Source organism: Colletotrichum fioriniae, assembly GCF_027942845.1.
Source record: "Colletotrichum fioriniae strain IMI 355084 chromosome Unknown scaffold_6, whole genome shotgun sequence".
Taxonomy (NCBI): Eukaryota; Fungi; Ascomycota; class Sordariomycetes; order Glomerellales; family Glomerellaceae; genus Colletotrichum; species Colletotrichum fioriniae.
Genome location: NW_027076842.1, coordinates 628,896 through 648,585, shown reverse-complemented (window position 1 = coordinate 648,585; position 19,690 = coordinate 628,896). Strand labels below are relative to the sequence as shown.

The following is a 19,690-nucleotide window of genomic DNA, read 5'->3' as shown; positions in this document are numbered from 1 at the left end:
CTGACGCGCACGCCTTGCTAGAAGTTGGAACACGACACGGGTCACCCCAGCCAACATCGTGTCCGTTGCTCTCAACTCATATTTTACGAATATCATCTATCCGTATCTTCATCCCTTACGAGACCCCCGTCTACTCTAAACACCCTCCAGAGCTGATTAGTCGCATTTTGGCACTATTTTCTTGTATCGGCTCGCCCCTAACTATACTAGGTAAGCATCCCTGATAACCAAGATCTATCGTTGAGCCTCCGAGGATACGGATACAGACTAAGGTACGTACGGTCTATGCAATCGATACGAGTATCGCACGATCAACATCTTCCCCATATTCCGTCTACATTTCCTACTCTCGCATATTCTGTCGCCTAAGAAATGCTGCAACATTGGCCCAGCTAGTTTCAGGTCAGGAACGATCAGCAAAGACCATTGCACATCCTGTCATCATCTAGTCCTATTCTTAGTTCTTCGCGGCTCCCCTTTGTCGATTTGGTCTTCCTACTTGGTATCTTCGGATCAAAGACGACGAGTCAACAAGAGCCACCCCTTGATCCAATTATTGACCGCATCAGGGGGTCGAATTGCATACACTTTCGCATATCTGTAGTTGCATTTGCATCGGCATGAGATGATGAGAGCCCCGGCAGCACCAAGCCCGGGCTCCTGGCATCTCAATCCCTCGGACCCAACTGCCACGGTGCCACTTCACCCTGTCACCCCGTGTCCACTTCAACCCTCAGAGTCTGAAGTCTGAAGCATGCTGAAAGGACTGCGGTGTGCTTCAGCTTCACAATGCCTGCGCCCATCTTCATGCTTGTGCAGCGGCATCTACCGAATGGCCTGGTCATTGTCCAACTCTACACAATCCAATCCGAGTGCTACCATCAACAGACGAAATGGTGTTCCATCCAAGCTTCCGGTACAGAGTACGGATACCCTTCACTAACACCACCGCGGCGGCAAAGCCATGTTCTGGACTATGCAGACCGGGGGGGGGGGGTCCGGCCCCAGGACCCTGGCAATGTTCAATTGTCAGCTGCACGCCGAAATCTCAATCGCTCCGTAAACTTGATTGCCGCCGCCCGTCGCCCTTCCAAACCCGGCGCATTGCTTTTGCGTCTGCACTGACGCGCCTGATCGCCTAATTACCACCATGCTTCCTGGCCAGTATGCCTCCTCGTTGAAAAGTTCATGGCAATTGACCTGGACCAAGTCGATATGACCGTTTGCGGCTCTACAAAGATACAATTTCTTTGAGCTTCATCGACAGCCCCAAAACCCGGCAGTTGAAGGTCGTTGCGGTCCAAAGGCTGGGCCCTCGCGCCTCTCCGCCTGGCTTGACCAACCTAACGCGTTTTGTCATCGCTCGCCTTGTCTATCGATTTCATCTCCGCCATCCGTTACACTCTATCCAGCCTCGTGGACTATCGTCTTCCTACCTTTATGACCTAGGACAAACAGCATCCCGGTCTGGGCTTGGCCAAGACTGTCGCGCCGCCCGCTATCTCAGCAATCGCTGTCACTCTCCTCCCGATTCAGCCCACCTTGGCTGATGGCGGTTGGCGGTTGGCGTCCGGAGCCTGCCTGGCCCTCCCTCGCCTCCGTGTCCGTGGGCTCTTCCGGGTCCCAGAACGCCCAGCGGCGCCTCTTCACGCCGTCGTTTGCTTCTTCAGCCCGTCTGCTTCCAAATTTACCTCGCGGCCCAATCCCCGCGAACCAAACGGCCAACGCCTCGTTCTTGACACCTGAACATCAGTGCTTTGCAACCCCTGTCTGTCCGTCCGTTCAGGTCAATCCTCTCTTCGTCCCATATCCCCCGGATCCCGAATGTGTGTTTCACACGGACACCTAGTTGGGCTGGCAGCCCCCGTCCCAGCTTATTTCAAGTTCTTCTGGTAGCATTGCTTACTCTTTACCCATGAGCTTTTCGATGCTGACGCGTCGGATCTGTCTTGCTACGTCGCAAGCAATATGCTCTCGTCTGATGAGCCTCACATCAAGAAACTACGACGCTGAAAGCTGAACCCCTGAACCTGATCGAACAAGCACTCGCCTCTCCTAAACCTCTCGACTTGGCATCTAATATTTTTTGAGATTCACATTTCTTTTTTTACTCTCGGAAGCTGCCTCGGGTTCTTGCATGTCTCGACCTTTCTGAACCTTTCTGACTGTGTCTCTCTCTTGCATAGATCCGCACCATCGGAAACCCACAGCGAATTCGTTTCGCCTTTGATTGAGCTGCAGTCGACGATACAACATAGCCTCAGCTTCAAGCGGGTACTGCATGGCGAATGACAAAGACGGAGAAGGGAGAAACGTCATCGGGCCGCAGGCTGTAAACATGCACGCACCGGCTTGGGCCGAGAACTGCAGAAGCTCGCCAACTCCCCGCACCTGAGACCCCTCTCACCCCCGAAGTTGGCTGCCGGGATGAGTCCGTGCTCCGGCCGCGACGACAAACAGACACGCATAACGTCGTCCCATGTCAAGCACCGGCCGCCGACATCCATCCGCATTTCCGATCTTCTTTCTTGAAACGTAAAACAGACTTTACGCCGAGAGAAGGGGGGTAATCAGGCGACCACATATAGCTCTCGCGACTCTTCGCGTCTCGTTCTGCACCTATCCGGATTGCGCTGCCAACCAGCGCCCTTCCCGCGGCCTTGCTCCTGCATCGCATGGTTGTTTCACTTGCAGGCTTCCTTCTTGAGTGTTTCCCTATGTCCCTTCATATAGGCGAAATATCCCGCGCGGCCAAGGACGTCTTGCTCCCCGACTAGGACCAAGCTTTGGAGCTTGCACCACTTACACAGCACAACAAGCAACTAACTATCAAGAGACGAGAACGCTGGGGTGCTTCCCCGAGGAACTTATGCAGTTCGCCGGGCATCGACATTATATGAAAACGTATGATTAACAGTGCTGTCCTGGTGTATCATTGTTTGGTGTTTTGGCGGCTGGCGAGTCTGTGAGGAAAGTTGTGGCCAGCATCAAACGCTGTTCAATTCGCAACCCGTCCTAGATACGGTCAATCTGTGCGGCCCGTCTTGGCGCTTGAGGTAGGATTATTAGCGGCCTTTCACCGGCGAGTGAATCTGGATATCGACAGGCGCGTTGAATTCGGCCGTGGCTAGTGATTTTCTATCTCGCTCTTCCTCGTCCCTCTGATACCAGGCACAGGGCCATTGTGGATCTTAGTAAATGTGATCCATGGCTTCAGCAAAAGTTCCGAGCCGTTGCCATCGCCTCAATGATCTGTTCTGCCATACAGCGAGGTTAGGTCACGATAATATTCGTTTCCTCGGCTGAGGAAACCAAGCCACACCTAGCCAAGTACGGAAGGTAAGGGAACCCATGCACAGGAGATCTCAACAGAGTTCGTCTCAACTGCTCAGTTCCCACTCGGCCCATTTTCTCCACATACCTCTCGCATTCTCCATCTCTGTCTCTCTTTCTTCAGGGTATTACTTGTTTGGGAAGGGGAAAGAAAGGTTCAAGGTGCTTACGAAGGACGCCTTTGAGCTGCGCCACGAGAGAGGGCTTCTTGCGAGGCTTTCTTTGTCTTTTTTTTTTTTTCCTTACTCGATGGCTGTGACTTGGCACGTTTGCGAAGCTTACATGTGTTATGTGGCAGTCTCGCGACCGCATTACGATCATGTCGAAATCCATTTTCGATCTTCGTGGAGTTTTGGCTGCTTGTGTAACCGTTTTACTCATTTCCTCCAAGACAGTCAGCATTAGGTTTAAGTAGTTGCCGTAATGCAAAGGGTCCAAGGGACCTATCTAACACACACGGAAAACATCCATGAGACTAAACCGACTGATTCTCCTCTACTTCTCTACCTCTCCAGGCTTAATGTTGCAAACCTTACTTTACGTACCGGATGGAAAAACATAATACGCGAGGAAACGTGTGAAGCAAGGTTTCGTTGCTTTGTCGCAGGGGTTCATCTCGGTGTGGATGAGGCTCCGAGGGAAACCTTGACTCGGCCGATACCGTTGTGCTGCGCGTGCGAGCTGGGGAGGTGCGAAACAGAGGGAGCTTGAGCATTTGTTGTTTTTTTCCCCCCTTGGTAGTCTTCGTCTTATCTTATTGAGCCGAGGTCCCTTCAGCTTTAGCATCCCATCCGATGGTTGGATTTTTTCCCATTTGCTATAACCTTGTTTGATCGATTTTGTAATTTGCTGGTTCAAAAGCGGCCAGTGGAGATTAGGCTTCCTGAATTCGGGAGGTCTGAAGGCCTCTTTCAGTCGGGGATCTGAGGTTCAGTTCAAGACGTCGCTGATGACTACTACGAGTGGTGTAGTTGTTGTTGATAGTACCAAAGTGGCCAAGGGAACGATTAGACAGCTACCTCGAGGATTAAGGATACTGAAGGTGAAGCTAGTCCCGATGATCTACTTGCTTTTTGATATTGGTGTGATTTTGTTCGTCGTAGGATGGTTACCTCTCGATGTCCTGAATCGGCGTCAGGCAGGATGCATGTTGCTGAAGTATGAATTGTGCCTCTCGTAGTACTCCGTCGGTTTATCCACTGCTTCATAAGCCATGTCTCTTTTGATGAATTGTGAGTGTACTTGTGGTCATAACCCTTCACCATGTCGTGTCTTTGGGATTGTTCAGTATTTCGTAGTCAAGCTGATACCACATTGTAGGAACGGCAACGCAGAGGAGAAACCCAGGACCGAACTCGATGATCTAATCTCGATCAGGGGAATTCGTCACCACAAAAAGAGCGAAAGAGATCCTTTCGTCATTTGCGGAACATGGTTTTTCAAATCAGTTTGATCCTCTTTCTGATTCAAGGTTCCCTGATACTACACATTAGTTAGCCAGCTGCACGAAGAAGAAACGGTGTGTCAAGTATCTACGATGAACAACCGCATAGCCACCAGGTCAGAAGCAAGTGTTGGGAAGAATAGCTCTAGCTCACTTAAGCTAAAATATCGATGGCATTATGATCCTAGTAGGTAGATAACAGTATAATCTAGGCGTCAGTCCTCGCCAAACCAAATATGTCATAGCCAAACATCACTGATAGCCATACGGAGATCTTGCCCACGCATCTCATCCTAATGATGCGGAACCCCTTCTGAATCGTAGGTCGGCCGCGTTGCGGCTGTGGTAGTGGCCGTGGCCATGCCGTCCGGTCTTCAAAGGCACATCCACCGCAGTTGACGCGGGCTTGGCGTCCGGGTCTGTCGCGCATGAACCCTTCCGGGGCCTTCCGTCGGCCGTGTATCAAAGTCCATCAACGGGCACAGTCTCCAGCGTCGTGACCACGGCTGGAATTACCACGCCTGCTCCAGCCGAAAGCCTTCACACTCCCCATGGGATCGATCTGGTCGCTGCTGGCGCCGCCCGTCCACATTCCTGCAGAGGTTATTCCAGACCTGACCCCGCGCCGCCGTTCTCAGACCCGGAACCCATCGAACCAGCTGTCCAACAACGGGTCATAACTTGAGTTGTTTTAACAAATGAGAAGATGAAGAACTTTGTTTTCCAGATGTCTCGCCTAACGAGCCTTGGCGGTGACTTCCTCGAGTGAACTCGGCCTCGCACGCACCCATGTTGGTGCCTAATATAAGTACGGAGGCCATCCCCTCCCCAGTGAAGAGGTGCTGGGTTGGTTCCCCTCTCGGCGGGAAGACATTTCCCCCCCCTCTCTCTCCCTCAAAATGGCAGAACCGTCGTACTCGAGAAAATGAGCTCGTCTCGGAGCTCACGTCGTACTATCAATTCCTGACGCAGCTCTTCCTACCGCCAGAGGTCGTCCAATTCCCTCCCGAGGGCGGCTGGGAGCACATCACACCCGAGTTTCGTCAAATCCTTTCTGCCTCGGCGAGAACGACACCGTGGCGGACCTAATGAAGCACATTCCCTACGTCAGCCGTACCAAGGAGGACCACTGGGACCAGCCGTGGATGGTCTACGAGGGGCGCCACCACTGTCGATTTCCACTGGTGACGTCGTCCTGAGCCTGCCCACAAAGTACGCCAACGAGTGGCTCTTTGAGCCTGAGGAGGGCAATATCTCGACCGCGCCCCTTCCGGCCCCATGTGTTTGTTTACGCGACCATCCCGTCCGGCCGCGACGGTCATTATATCCTCATCGACGAGGAGCGCGGCACAATCATCCTTGTGGATCCCCAGACTGGTCCGAAGCCGACCAAATTATCAGATCCTGTAAGTCCTCCCTACGACGCGACTTTCCCATCTCCCAATGCCTGAACACGCTCCTGACCTCGCGATATACAGAAAGCACCGGATGAAGAAGCTTGGCGCAGATTTCAGACCTACACGTTTCACGAGTTTTTCGCCATGGCCAAGGAAAAGTTCAAAAAGTTTGAGATGGTATGTGCAATCTCCATGATAAATGCTACTATTATCTTGATGCTCATAACAACACAGACTGCCATGATCAGAACACAAGTACACGATAATTACTTCCGCTATCTGCAGTGTCTTTTCTTACTCCGCCTGCAGCTTCTTTGTGATCTCGAGGAACACATCCTGCGTCTATATAATTACTACCACATAAGTGTAACGGCCTCTATTTATTTTGATTTCACTACGTCCCCGTACGAGAAGGCCTAGCCTGTCAGGTAATGATATGGTTGTTTGCCACGTCCGTGTAGATCCTGTCTTTTATTCAATTACGACCCATTCGCATTATCTCTTGCTCTTACAAAGCACTATACGTCCATCCGTGTACATTCCATTGGGTGTATCCCTCTCCCGCCCCACTCTATCTGACCCAGCTCGGCTGAGAAATCTCGACTCTTGAGAATGTATCTCACTTCGCTCTGTTACATTGATAAATATGATGGACTTGATAGAGATGGGAAAATAGGAACGAGATCACGCCTTGTTGATGTCAAAGTTTGAGATACGGACATTATCAATAGATTTGGTGTGATCCCTTAGAAGCCTTTGCGTCCCTTTGATAAAGATTCGCAAGATAGCTGTCTCACACAGTCACGAGGTTATTCGAAGATACTGATGAAGTTTCTTCGGGACCTCACAGAGTCTGTTTCTAATGCTATCGTCCATAAGTCTTGGGGTTGTCAACCTAAAGGCTTTGCTTTGCCCCTCCTTAAATCATGCCAAGGAATCTAGAGACAAAGTATTTGCTCACGAATATAAACGACCACGAACCGGGACTGAGACTGGTTCAGAAGAAAACGAGCAGTGCCCGACGGTAGACGAATCCACCACGCCCCATCGGAGAGTCTTCTCCCACGTCTTTCCCTCATCCGAGTCAGAGTGACAAGCAGCAGAGATGGCCGCGCTACAGCTGCCCGCCACGGGCATGGCTCCGAATCGCAAACGACGTCTCTCCGTGACAATGAGAAATCCCATCATCAAAATAATTACCACGAAAACGCACAAAACCCCGAGTGGAGACCATCCGCAGGCTGTCACACCGGCAAACGAGTTCCCCTCTATTAATCGTACCATAGATTTGCCATCAGCTGAAGGGACATATACCTCCAAGTTGACGAGAAAAAAACTCTGAGAAATGAGCCAGTGAAGTCCACCTGAGAATGTTACCAGAGGGAATGAATAGCGGTACGGCAGTTGAAGGAAGTAGGTGTCTCGCTGGGCTCTTCTGCGTGTAGACGAGACGCGAAGGCTCTTTGCCTTTTTTTCGTTGCCGAACCTGTCCCATTCAGTAATCAGGGATATGCTGGTGTATTGGGCATTAAGGTGAAGTAAATAAGTGAAAGAATGATTTGAGGCGTGTTGACAAGCAGAGTATTAGCAAGGATAGATCCTTGACTCATGTCACCCGTGTTCAGGATGGTCTTGGTCTGCATGGCGCCGAGGCCAAGCTTTATGATATCGCCGCCACCTGACATGTGATTCAGGCCTCCAACCAGCAAAATTGCACCGGCGATGATGAGTCCAAAGTACCTGGTAGCGTTGTCAGTGTGTTAATATAATGAAAGGAGGGAAACACAAGCATACAACAAGAAGCATAAAAGCCAAGCCCCTGGGCTAACCGCGACAGACTTCCATTGCGGTTTGAGATCATATTGTATTGGGCCTTTGGACCAATGTTGGGCAACAAAGTGGTCCTTGGACTTTAGGCACATATCTGCAGTCGACTCATCCTGATATTGAAGGAAAGAGGCCACTGCATCTCCGATGGTCATCAGAGGATCTTCTTCGCCCATCCCGAAGGCGACGAAGAGCATCAAGACGCCTTTGGCAAGGTTGAATGCCGTCACAGTCCAGCAGAGAGCGCTGCTGAAGAGGAGCTTGCAATGCTCTTCAGTCTTTTGGCTGTAACATTCCTTGACGCTTGATCCCAGAGGCTTCCAGCCTCCCGACGTGGTTCGTAATTCGAGCAGATAATCCTCGCATGTCGAGTTACCAGCGAGTATGCCGGCAACTCTTTCACCGGATTGGCCGCACATCCATAGATATGGGTATCCCGAAATATCAAAGATCTCGGCCGTACGATTTTCGTCCTTCTTATCATCAGATACAAGGAGTAAGTTTCCTCGCGAGGACTGGAAAGCGACTCGGTAGGTGTCGATGCATCGTGTTGCGTCCATTTCCTCGACGTTATCGCCAAGAAAACCTGAGTACATGCTCTTCCAGTCGGCGCTGTTGAGTGCGCCATCGGTCTTGTTCTTTGAAATGTACGCATTCGTATTCAAGACGCTGTAGTTGTTCACTGATGTCGAGCTGAAGATAACGGAGTTGTATCTGATTGTTGGTCAGTGAGGGCTCCAAGGGGGGAGAAACAGTAAAAAAGAAGATGGGGGAGCGTAATAGGCCTATTTACACCAGATGTAATGGAAGGGATGAAGCTGCAAGTAACACCCAAACAATCTTCTTCTTCCATGTGATGTTCCAAAAGTTTCGAACACTGGCGACCCCAACGTCGAGCCAGTGCTGTCTGGCGTGTGCATCGTCAATCTCTGGTCGGGTTGGTGCCATTAAGCACTGCATACAGTAATTACTACCCGCAAGAAGAATTATACCAAGGACGTTGATCAGAATATGAATTCCGGTATTTAGTGTTCGGATGGTTGAACAGTCCGTATCAAGAAGAATACCGACGCCATCACTTATCGTGTCACGTTTCTGGATGCTCGCCCATAGTGTGAATATAAAGTTGATGAGAAAGGTTGAGAAGGCTGCAATGGCGAAGTAAAATGCAGCTTGTCGCCATCGACTTTGGGAGAACTTGGATCTACCCATCGTGATGGCCGTCGGTGACGTTGATCGGAGGAATCGCAGAAGAGCATGTTGGAACAGAGGAGCATGAGCCAAGGCGGAATGGGAGATGAAAGGTATATGATAGGATTGCAGATACAGGGAAATTCTTTCTTCTTCGCAGCCTGATCTTTAATTAGCCCTACCAAGCGATCGAAGGCTGGTTCGGGATGCAGCATGCCTGCCCGGTTTCACCTCCGCGTAGGATTTGCTGACTGCAGCCGCAATAGTATGTATGCGCCTTCCACTCCACGAGGCAGCCTCTCAAACCAGAGAAACCTACCTAAGGTACCTTAGGTAGGATATCATTTCAAGCATAGAATAAACCGGTAGAGACTGCCGACAGATATGTCACTCAAGCATCCGTCACTTTCATTTCGCACCCAGGGAAAGACCAAAGACATTTTAGAGCGGGAAATCCATCGCAATCGGTATGCTTACTTTCCATCTACCGTATGTCTAGATTCTCCATGTCTTTTCAGTTGTGATATTTCCATGCCGTAAATGCGACCAACCGTGCACCCGTACACCAATATTTTTGTGATCCCTCATGATAAATACCCGGCCATCCTCAAATCTTATTTCATTTCCACCCGTTCGTTTCCTCTTCATCTCGAAGATGCTTACACGAAGCCCTTGAGCACAGCAGCCTCAGCGTTAAGGATGGACGAGCCAGCGGCGCCAATGACAGTGTTGTGGCTAAGCGCAACAAACTTGATATCAAAGATTCCGCTCTCATCCTCTCTAACACGGCCAACGCTGACAGTGTACCCCCTACCGAGGTCGCGATCGAGTCTCGGTTGCGGCCGGTCGGGCTCGTCGTGCACGAGGATAGGGCTCTCCGGCGCCGAAGGGCACCCCAGCTTCTGCGCCTCCGAGACGTACTCGCGCAGCGCCTTCTTGACCTCCTCGGCCGAGGGCGCGGGGCGGCGCGCAAACTTGAGCGAGACGCAGGCCGTGTGGCCGTCGAGAACAGGCACGCGGTTGCACGCCGCGCTGACCTTGAGCTGACTCTGGTCCTCAAAGGCGGTGAGATCCGAGGTGATGGTGCCGAGGATCTTTTGCGCCTCCGTCTCAAGCTTGTCCTCCTCGCCCGAGATGAAAGGGACGACGTTGTCAATCATGTCCATGGACGAGACGCCCGGGTAGCCGGCGCCCGAGACGGCCTGCATGGTGACAACGGAGACCTGGTCGACGGGGCCGAAGACGGCTTGCAGGGCCGCGAAAGGGATGACGAGGCCGATGACGGCGCAGTTTGAGTTGCAGACGAGGAAACCCTTTTCGAGGTTGTGCTGCTTGCGCTGGTGGGGGATCAGGTCGAGATGGGGGAGGTTGACGGTGGGGGACGACGAGGGGTACGAGGGGGTCGCGGCGGTAGTTCTTTGCGTTGGAGAAGACGGCGAGGTTGGCCTTGAGGAATTCCATCTCTGTTTTGCGGCAATGGTCAGTCCTTGTTTCTAGTTCTATGTGGGTGCAGTCCATTGCGGGCGTTGGGATAGCAGCACTTGGGGAAACTCACCAATCTGGCCGGCAACGTCAGAGTCAAGACCGCTGAACACAACGTCGCAGTCGCTGAACTCAGAGGCCTTGCACTCGCGGACGACGAGGTCGGCGACGGCGCCCATGGGCGAGGCTTGCTTCCACCTCACGGCATCGCGGTATTTCTTGCCAGCAGAGCGGGACGAGGCGCCGACAGCGACGAGCTTGAGGTATGGGTGCTGCGACAGAAGCAGGATGAAACGCTGGCCGACGGAGCCGGTGCAGCCGAGAACGCCTTGAGGTGGAATTTGAATTAGCTTTGGGTTGTTCGATACATCTTGAAAGGCGCCAAAGTTTGCAATCTCCTAACGTCGAGGTTTCCCGATGGCGGAAGGGCGGCGATGGCGGGGTGGAGGGGCTAAAACGTACCGCACTTCTTGACGGGGAATTCGCCCATTGTGAAAGATGAAGAGAGGGGTATCGAGGGTATCAACTGTCGAAATAGAGGAGGGATTGGACTGAATCAGCGAGAGCCACAGCTTGGAGATAAATAGAGAAAATGGACGGGTTGGCAATGTGAGTCAAGGGGAGAGTGGCATGTCGCCGGCGGCGCCCCGGCCCAATAATTTTTGGGGTGAGCGACCGACGTCGGTTGCACCCCGCCATGCCCCGCCATCGGAGCTTTGGCTGTCGGTGGACAAGACATTTCCCACTTCTACATATGGACAAACTTCAGTCCCCACACCCCACCACCTTAGCCAACGGGCCAACGATCGTCACCAAAGACCGGCCGGGATCTGACGAATCTTCAATTCAGCGTTCGGTGAATAAGACCCTGATCTAATTGGTTTCCCAACAGCTGTTATCATCGTGTGGCACCATTCCGGTCGTTCGATATGAGGCAATCCCCGGATCCCATCGGACTACTACGCTCTCTCGTGCCTGGTTTCTTTGTGCCGCCTGGAATTCGTTGAACCACTCTTGCATGGATTTAGAAGACGCCTTTTGCAGAAACAAGTCATGCGTTTATTGAATTTCTTACTCTAACACTGATACAATGAACCAACCAATGCTGCTTGAAAACATTCCCATGTGGTTCAGCCCCCAATGACACAGCACCCTAACAAGGTGCCGTCACCAAAAAAAAAAAAATCAGACAGATCAGATCACATCTGCGGCTGACACAGGCCGTCCAAGCATCGACAACTCAAGGCCTGGTTGTTCGGCCGCTTCTTCGTTGCTCTGTGGCGCGTATTCATCAGGACCTCGCATTCTTCTTGCAACTTTCAGAGTATTGAATTGATCCAGATCTGGAACGAAGCAAGCGGCGATCAGGAGGACAGCGGAGAATGGGATGAGGGCGAGGAAGGTCGATCGAAGTGAATAACTGTATCCGCTTTGAATTGCGTTGGTAATTGCAATCCTGGTAATTATGCTCAATGACGTGAATTCCGTCAAGTTGGTTTTTCCGTTCTTCGTTGCCTGCTCTTGGATGGTGGTGGCCAGTTGTTGCAGAATAGGAGCCGGCAGGATAGCGCTCAAGGCGACTGGAGTGACGGACTTGGTCAATTCCTCCTCCAGCTTTTTCCTCAACAACAAGGTTACCAATGTCCTTGCGAAGGCACAGCCCAAGCTACACATTGAGCCGAGGACTCCTGATGCGAGGCCGATATCTTGCGGTTCCCACACAAAGGTGACACCAGTGATGGCAACTGCAACAATGTGACCAAAAGCTGAGACCTATGTATCAGTATAAAACCTTCAGGTAACGCCTGGAAATCGCCGCAAGACTTACCAAAAGACGCAATTATTCCCACCAGAACGATTGGTCCTTGACGGCCATCGAACCATATAGTGCATAATGGAGCCATGAGAGCCAGGGCCACACCTGACGCTACCATGCACTGTTTTCTGAAGTGTTTACCACGTAGTGACGGAACAGCCGTCATGAATATGCCGAGGGTGGCACCAAAGGCCAGCAGTGAGACAGACCAAGCGATCGTGTGCGAGCCATTGTTGAAAACCTTCCCGATAATAAATGGCCAGAGGACACTGAGGGCGTAGAAAACCATTGAGGAGAAAGTCGCACAAACAACAAGACTTGCGAACTGGACATTCTTGAACATCTTTGGTGGCATGAGAGGCTGTTCAGTGGTGGAAAATGCTTCTGCGATACGTTAGAAACATATCAGGATGTTCGAATGCGGTCCACTCTCACCGTATAGTACGAACAAGACAAGCGCTGAGAAACCACCGACTAGGGTTCCAATGACCTCCTTGTCAACAGAAGGATACGAGGAGATTCCCAAACAGAACCCGAGTAGCAACAAGACGCAGCCAGAGATGTAAAGGAAGATGCCGACAAAGTCCAAGTGCTTGATCATCTCGAGCTTGGTCTTCCCAGCCATGTTGAGCTGCTTGAACGAAGGTGGGCGATAAAGTCCCAGATACAAGAGAAAGGAGACGAAAGCGAGAAAGGCTCCCGTATAATAGCCCCAACGCCATTGCACAGGACTGCCATCGTGTAAAACGGATGGGATTAAGGCAGAGCCCAAACCAACAACAAGGAATGGCAGCACAGAAGTTACGGCAACTGCTCTTGCTCTGGCCTTGTTCGGCACGAGCTCGGCCACAGCAACTCCAAGAGGTAGCTGGGCAGCAGCAGCCATTCCGTTGCAGATATTGGCGGCGATGAGCATCTCGGCGTTGATCGAAAAGGAGCCGAGGAGGCAGCCAACGACTCCAAGGAGAGAGGTTCCGACGATGATGTGCCTCCGTCCGTACAGGTCCGAAAGTCGACCGAGGAGGAGAAAGCCGATGGAGCTTCCCATGAACTACATGATTGGCGTCCAATGCACCTTATCCGTCTAGGTAGGTCTGTATTGAACAGCACACTATTGTTGGTCGTCAGTATGAGCCAAGGGGGGCCGTGTTGTGTTCATCATCCTAGCACGTACCTCGTGTTCCCGGGTGCTATCCAACTCAGAAAAGCAGCCGTGATGGCCAATGACTGGGCCTGGAGTTCATCAATCAGATTTGGTGAACGGCATGACTGTGGGTCGGATTTACTCACCAGCATCACCAGCAAGACCCTGCCACTTTCTGACGAGATGGTAGTGCCTAGAGCGTCTCTGTCCACATTCCGGACGGTCCCATCAATGTGTGTTACCTGGAGATGGCTTCCCATGTTTTCGAAATCCCAACAGTCGTCATTTCTGTCAGGTTCTTCTCGAGAAGCCTGCTGCGCTTCCGGGTTTCGGATCACCCTGACTACACCGTCGTCGGCCATATCTGTAAATTTTGTGTGAACCTGAGTGCTTGGTATTGGATAGTTCAAGATAGTTGCCAAGAAAAGAATAGCTGTGATGATGCCTTCGGGTGATGATGTGTTGGTGTGATGTAGTTCGGGAACAGAAAAGAGACGTGGGAGGGGCAGACATGCTCTTATGTCCTCGCCAACTGTCATCTTTCTTCCACCTACTACCTACTTCAGTGGAGGAAATTTCTACCTTCCAAACTGTCTAAAGTACCACAAAAGTCCATCACTCATCGGGCAGGTGTATTGAGCAAAGATCGCAAGGAAAGAATCGGATGGTGTCCGACCTTGCCCGATGAAGCTTTTGGGCATCTGGTAAGTGGCGTTCTAGAGCTGCCCGGGCCTCCAAGTACCTTCCAAGCCCCTGTGTCAACTAACATAGATTCTAGAATGGAAGGGTCGGCCACGTTATGCTCAGTCCTACTTCTATACATTACTGGATTAGGTCGGGCTGCTGAGAGACAAGAGAAGGTCAGTGGTTCCCTGAGGTAAGAACGGGAGACTCCAAGGGCCTTCCCGCTTCCAGAATCTCTCGTGTGCTATTCACCGGCAGATGTATCCGAGTGCCTTCTCCAAGGAGCATAGGCTTGATCTCAACCACCTTACACTCTCAGACCGCAATGAAAAACGGTCTTAATTGCTGATTTGCCTTTCCCCTTGGCAGTAGTGTTATGCTTGCAACGCGGGAAATCTGAGCTGCCTGAAGCAAGCGACGATGCAGATTCTCCGCGATGAATTCCACAATTATTAGGCATGGGCTCTATCGACTGGACTTGACTAGGTTACGGAGAATCGTTTGCGCATTTGATCCTCAAGCCGACTTTAAATTGATCGGTTCTCTAGCACGGTCGCCATAACAATCTTCCCCAGGGTGATAAAAATTGATCCATGAACTCCACAAGGAGCACACAGAGCTGAAGAAGCACACAGATCTGCAGAAGCTCTGAGCTGTAACATAAACAAAAGTAATCTATTCTGAGATGAGGTTGACTATCTATCAAGTCAGTGTCTAAGGGGCATGTCCCATAAACGAAGGGGCCAGAAGAAAAGAGAGAGGCGAGGCAATTTTGTGAGGGGCAGGAGAAGACGGATGGGCAAAGCCAAAACACAAAAGAAAAGAGAATGTTCAAGTCGACATCTGGAGAGAAAGTGTAGGAGGAAGAGGAATCAAGGTGCTCGGCACGGTATTTCCATCACCAGTATCTCGACAAAGAATATTGGCCTTCAGCTTGCACTGTCATGTATTTACAAAAGGCCATCAAGCTTGTGATATCACTGTCTTGCTGTCTCTTTCAGCTGTTACAACCACAAGGGAGTGAATAAAGCTCATCTTCGTCTTAAGGTAGAATAGTCAATGCCTGATCTCTCACTGGGGAAACTTGACCGTAATCTCTGGCCACATCAAGGTAAGGTAGCGCAGGTAAATCAGACGGAAGGCAGGAGCAACCATCATGCTGGTTCAGGCATCGCCTGAGGCAGGAGTCTCCAGCTTGTACGTGCCGTATTCGTCCTTGTATTCTGCCTACCGCCCAGATGTGCCTGGGTGAACAAAGTCTCCCCACTTGGAGCACACCAACTCCTTCTCAACTTGTTCTCACCCACATCAGACGAGAGCCGCCGTCCCAAAATCGCGATGAGGGCAGCCCATTTCATCGCTGCACAACAAACGATGAGTGGGCTGGTGAGAGCATCCCACATCAATTCTTTTGATCAGAATTTCAATAACTAACTTACTGAACAGCTCTCTCGATAATTTGCTTCAACACTACAACAATCTGCTTCCAAAACTTGTTCGAATAATTTGCTCGAAAATTTTGCTCGAATAACTCGCTCAAACAATACTGCAGGAGCAGGCAGGGCCCCTTGTTTACAAGGGTGCTCTCGCCCTCCTTGCAATCACCTGTCAGGTCATGACCTCATCTCACGAACGGCGGGAGCAAGCTGTCATCCACAAGGCTGCTCCTGCCCACCTTGCAACTATCGTGAGTGAGATCACAAACACCTCACAAAGGGGTGGGAGCAGACAAGCCTGTCACTCATGAGGCTTCTCTCTGCCCTACCCTTTGTGATGCAAGGCCATGATCTCACAGAGGGCAGGAACAGGTGGGAGCGCTCGTTCATGAGGCTGCTCTCGCCTCTTCTGAAGCTCTCGTGACCTTACATCACAAAGGGCGGGAACAGACGAGACTGCTCTCGCCTTTTTGCAACTATCGTGAGTGAGGTCATGACCTCACAGAAGGCGGGAGCAGGCGGGGCCCTCTGCCCATGAGGCTGCTCCCGCCCTTCCAGCAACTATTGTGAGAGGTGAGTGACCCACGATAGCCTCACTTCAAGCCCTAGCCTTGCCCTGAGGTTTGAATCTCAATCCCACGATCTCTCCATCCTCTGGATTCCTGTGCCTCTCGAAAAACAACCTACCCTCTGCTGGTTTACCTTCTTCACCCTCCACAACTCACCCATCAGCAATCAAAACATCTACACTTCTCTTCACACAACAATCCATACCCACAACCCTTCCCCATATCCATCTCAAGCTGCTACTGCTTTTTGCCTACATCGCTTTCTCAAATCCAATCTCATCATTCTCGAAGCTCCCAATCTTTGAAACCGTCGTTTGCGAAATTAACAACTTCAGCATACAAACTCGCGATGGCTTCGATGAAGACTCTCCTGGCTGACCCGGCTGACAGAGCCATGTTCATGGAGCGCCTTGAGCAGCTGGGCATCCAGCACGACCGCGAGCAGGCGCTCCGGGCTGCTGCGATGGCCTCGCAGAATGCCGGCCAGGCTGGCGACCGCAATGGTCGCAAGTCTCCCGGAAAGTCCTCCTCCTCCTCGGAGGATGTTGAGAGTGGCGGCGGCGTCCGCCTCACCAACGAGTACCTCTCGGGTAACCCGTACGGCTTGCTCGCGTCTCTCGAGACCGCCGAGAACTCGGCGCAGTTGAACACTTCCTCTCTGAGAGGCAGTCCTACGTAAGTGACATCTCTTTCGTGGCATTTTCTCATCCTCACTGACATTCAATAGTCGTTCTTCCCAGGATGCCGCCAAGGCGCTGCGTCCTACTTCGTCCGCCACAGCCGCTGTGTAAGTTTGGATATCCCATTACGTTCTGAACATAGTCTGACTTTATTTCACAGGGGCGGCAGCCGCTCCACCATCCCCGAGACCACCGCTGGCGACGTCTTCAACGAGACCGCGTCTGGCTCAGGCAAGGATCCCGTGGTCACGGCCTTGTCTTACACCATCGGTCAGAGCAACATTCAGAACTCGGAGGCTGGTGGCAATAGCATGTCTCAGCGCAACGAGTATGTCGGTGGCTCTCCCAGCAAGGGCATCTCTTCCTTCGTGCGCAACGTCGCCGATAACTCTCAGTTCGGCTTCCCTACTGGTTCTTGCATCTTCGTTGCCAAGTAAGTTCCAAGCTCCAGAGAATCTCACTAGTGCTCAACACTAACCTATTGTGCCAGCCTCCCCGAGTACAAGGATGACATCACTCTTGAGGCTGCTGTGATCAGTGAGTTCGACCGCTTCGGCGTTGTCTTCGTCAAGATTCGTCGCGATGGAAGCGGCATGCCCTACGCCTTCGTTCAGTTCAACGTAAGTAGTTTCCACATGGTCTTCACAGTCGACATCCTCACTAACGCATTCACAGACGAAGCAGGATGCCGAGGATGCCCGTGTTCAGGGTAGAGGAAGCTTGATTCTTGGTCGCCCGTGCCGCACCGAGACTGTTCGCGCCAACCGTGGGTTCATTCTCCCTACGTTCTCATTGCTCAAGCTGACTTTTAGACATAGGCACCTACATCATCTACCGCCATGATCGAGTTAACATGACGGTTGAGGAGGCCCAGGAGCTCTTGACTCCATTCGGCACGCTTGACAGAATCAACCTTTTGGACAGGGAGATTCAAGAGAAGCTCGGACTTCCGGTCACTGTTCGTGTCCAGTTCGCTGTTCACGATCCCTCTCAGCAGGTTCTTCGGGCTTTCCGCATGAACCACACATACAGGGTTGAGTCGTACGACTTCAAGAAGGCCATGCAGATCCGGGCTCGCATGCCTCATCGTCCTCCCATGGAGAACAACACTGCAGAGCGTGACGGTCGCTCCATCTTCATGGGTGATCTCCCTCTTGGCTTCACTGAAGACAAGATTCGCAACCTCATGGATCAAATTGGCGGTGTGGTCGCCGTCCACGCCCAGCAGTGCGCCTATGAGGGTGAGTCTCAACCAGGATATCCTATCCTTGTGTGAACGAAACTGACAGCTGCACAGACGGTCCCAAGCAGATTGCTTTCGTTGAGTTCACCAACGTCAGCTATGCCCGGTCTGCCATCGAGCGTTTCGTAAGTTTGACTTGGTTAAGGGGTGAAGAACCTTCAAGCTGACATGATCAATAGAATGACTCCCTCGTCGAGGATCACATCATCCGCGTTCAACAGCGTATGGATAGACGTCGTCGCTACGGCGGCTTCAACGGCGGCGGCAGCAGCCGCGCCTTTCAGAGCAACAGCTACCATGGCAGTGTCGCTTCTACTCCTGCTCGTGTTAGCCATCTTCAGCAGCGCTTAACTAGCCTGGCCATCGAGGCTGCTCCCCCCTCCGACGCTGCGCAGGGCACCCTTACCGTCATGCCCACTGGTTATCCTCTCAACCCCAGACATGGCCAGATGGTTAGCACGCAGTCTCTGCAGTTGCAGAGTGGCGAATGCATGCAGCAGAACACTCGGCAGAACATGCAGCAGAACATGCAGAGCATCCAGACTCAGACTCAGATGCACCCCCCCGATCAACAGCAACCAGGGCATGCAGATCCAGACTCAGCAGCCCTTGAACAACCAGATGGTTTCGCAGATGCAGATGCAGCCTGGTCCGATGCAGCAGGTTCAGCCCGCCATGCACTCTCCTATGCACATGCAGCCCATGAGCCAGCCCATGAGCCAGCAGATGAGCAACCAGATGGCTCAGCAGTCTCCCATGAGTGTGCAGCCCATGGTTCACAACATGAACCAGCAGATGATTCAGCAGGCTCCCATGAACACGCAGCCCATGGGTCAACAGATCAGCCAGCCCATGGCCCAGGGAATGCCCATGCAGCAGACCCAGGTCCAGTACCCCATGGCCCCTCCCCCTGTTCCTTCTCAGATTGGAACTCCCATGCACAACAACAACAATGGCATGCCGTACTACGCTCAGGGTGGCCCCGTCCAGACCCCCGTTCAGCAGTCGCCTGTTGGCTTCTGGGGCTACGGCCACGGCACTCCTCTCTGGACTCCGTTCACTCGCGATTTCGCGCCGCACTCTTCTCCGGCTCACCACCCTCAGATGCCCGTCACTGGTATGATGCAGTCCGAGCCTGTCATCACTGATGTCAACCGGGCCTTCGTCGCTGACGGTTCCGACCGTTCCAACTAGTCTCCTGACCTCTCTTGGTTCATTCCAAATCTTTCTTTCGAATCCTTCTTGGGTTTCAAATAGTGTGTTTACCCTTCTTCGAATCTTGTGTTTTACTACAAGATTTTCCTCTTCAACAAAAGTTTGGTGGTTTTTTTTCTTCAGATACGGTGGGAACTTGAAAGCATTGGAGGGGTTCAAATATGCCAGGACCTTGGTCTTGTACTCGAATGATCGGAACGGCTCGGTTATAGAGAACAGGAATTGGGGA

General features: G+C 51.9%; 3 protein-coding genes across 3 annotated transcripts; 1 reads left to right on the top strand and 2 right to left on the bottom strand.

Annotated features, from left to right (window-relative positions):
* Positions 1 to 7,676: 7,676 nt before the first annotated feature.
* On the bottom strand, positions 7,677 to 8,961 carry N0V96_005650 (uncharacterized protein; the record flags this gene model as incomplete). Its single annotated transcript, XM_065757459.1, has 3 exons — positions 7,677 to 7,914; positions 8,014 to 8,639; positions 8,833 to 8,961. 3 exons carry the CDS (start codon positions 8,959 to 8,961, stop codon positions 7,677 to 7,679), a joined length of 993 nt encoding a protein of 330 aa, XP_065613802.1.
* An 890-nt stretch (positions 8,962 to 9,851) lies between these two features.
* Positions 9,852 to 11,164, bottom strand: HOM2 (aspartate-semialdehyde dehydrogenase; the record flags this gene model as incomplete). The annotated part of the gene is made up of 3 exons (XM_065757458.1): positions 9,852 to 10,678; positions 10,748 to 11,002; positions 11,137 to 11,164. 3 exons carry the CDS (start codon positions 11,162 to 11,164, stop codon positions 9,852 to 9,854), a joined length of 1,110 nt encoding a protein of 369 aa, XP_065613801.1.
* A 5,508-nt stretch (positions 11,165 to 16,672) lies between these two features.
* N0V96_005648 (uncharacterized protein) lies at positions 16,673 to 19,440 on the top strand (the record flags this gene model as incomplete). Its single annotated transcript, XM_065757457.1, has 9 exons — positions 16,673 to 16,998; positions 17,051 to 17,110; positions 17,164 to 17,436; positions 17,494 to 17,623; positions 17,679 to 17,703; positions 17,822 to 18,244; positions 18,301 to 18,371; positions 18,426 to 18,726; positions 18,782 to 19,440. 9 exons carry the CDS (start codon positions 16,673 to 16,675, stop codon positions 19,438 to 19,440), a joined length of 2,268 nt encoding a protein of 755 aa, XP_065613800.1.
* Between the last annotated feature and the right edge of the window lie 250 nt (positions 19,441 to 19,690).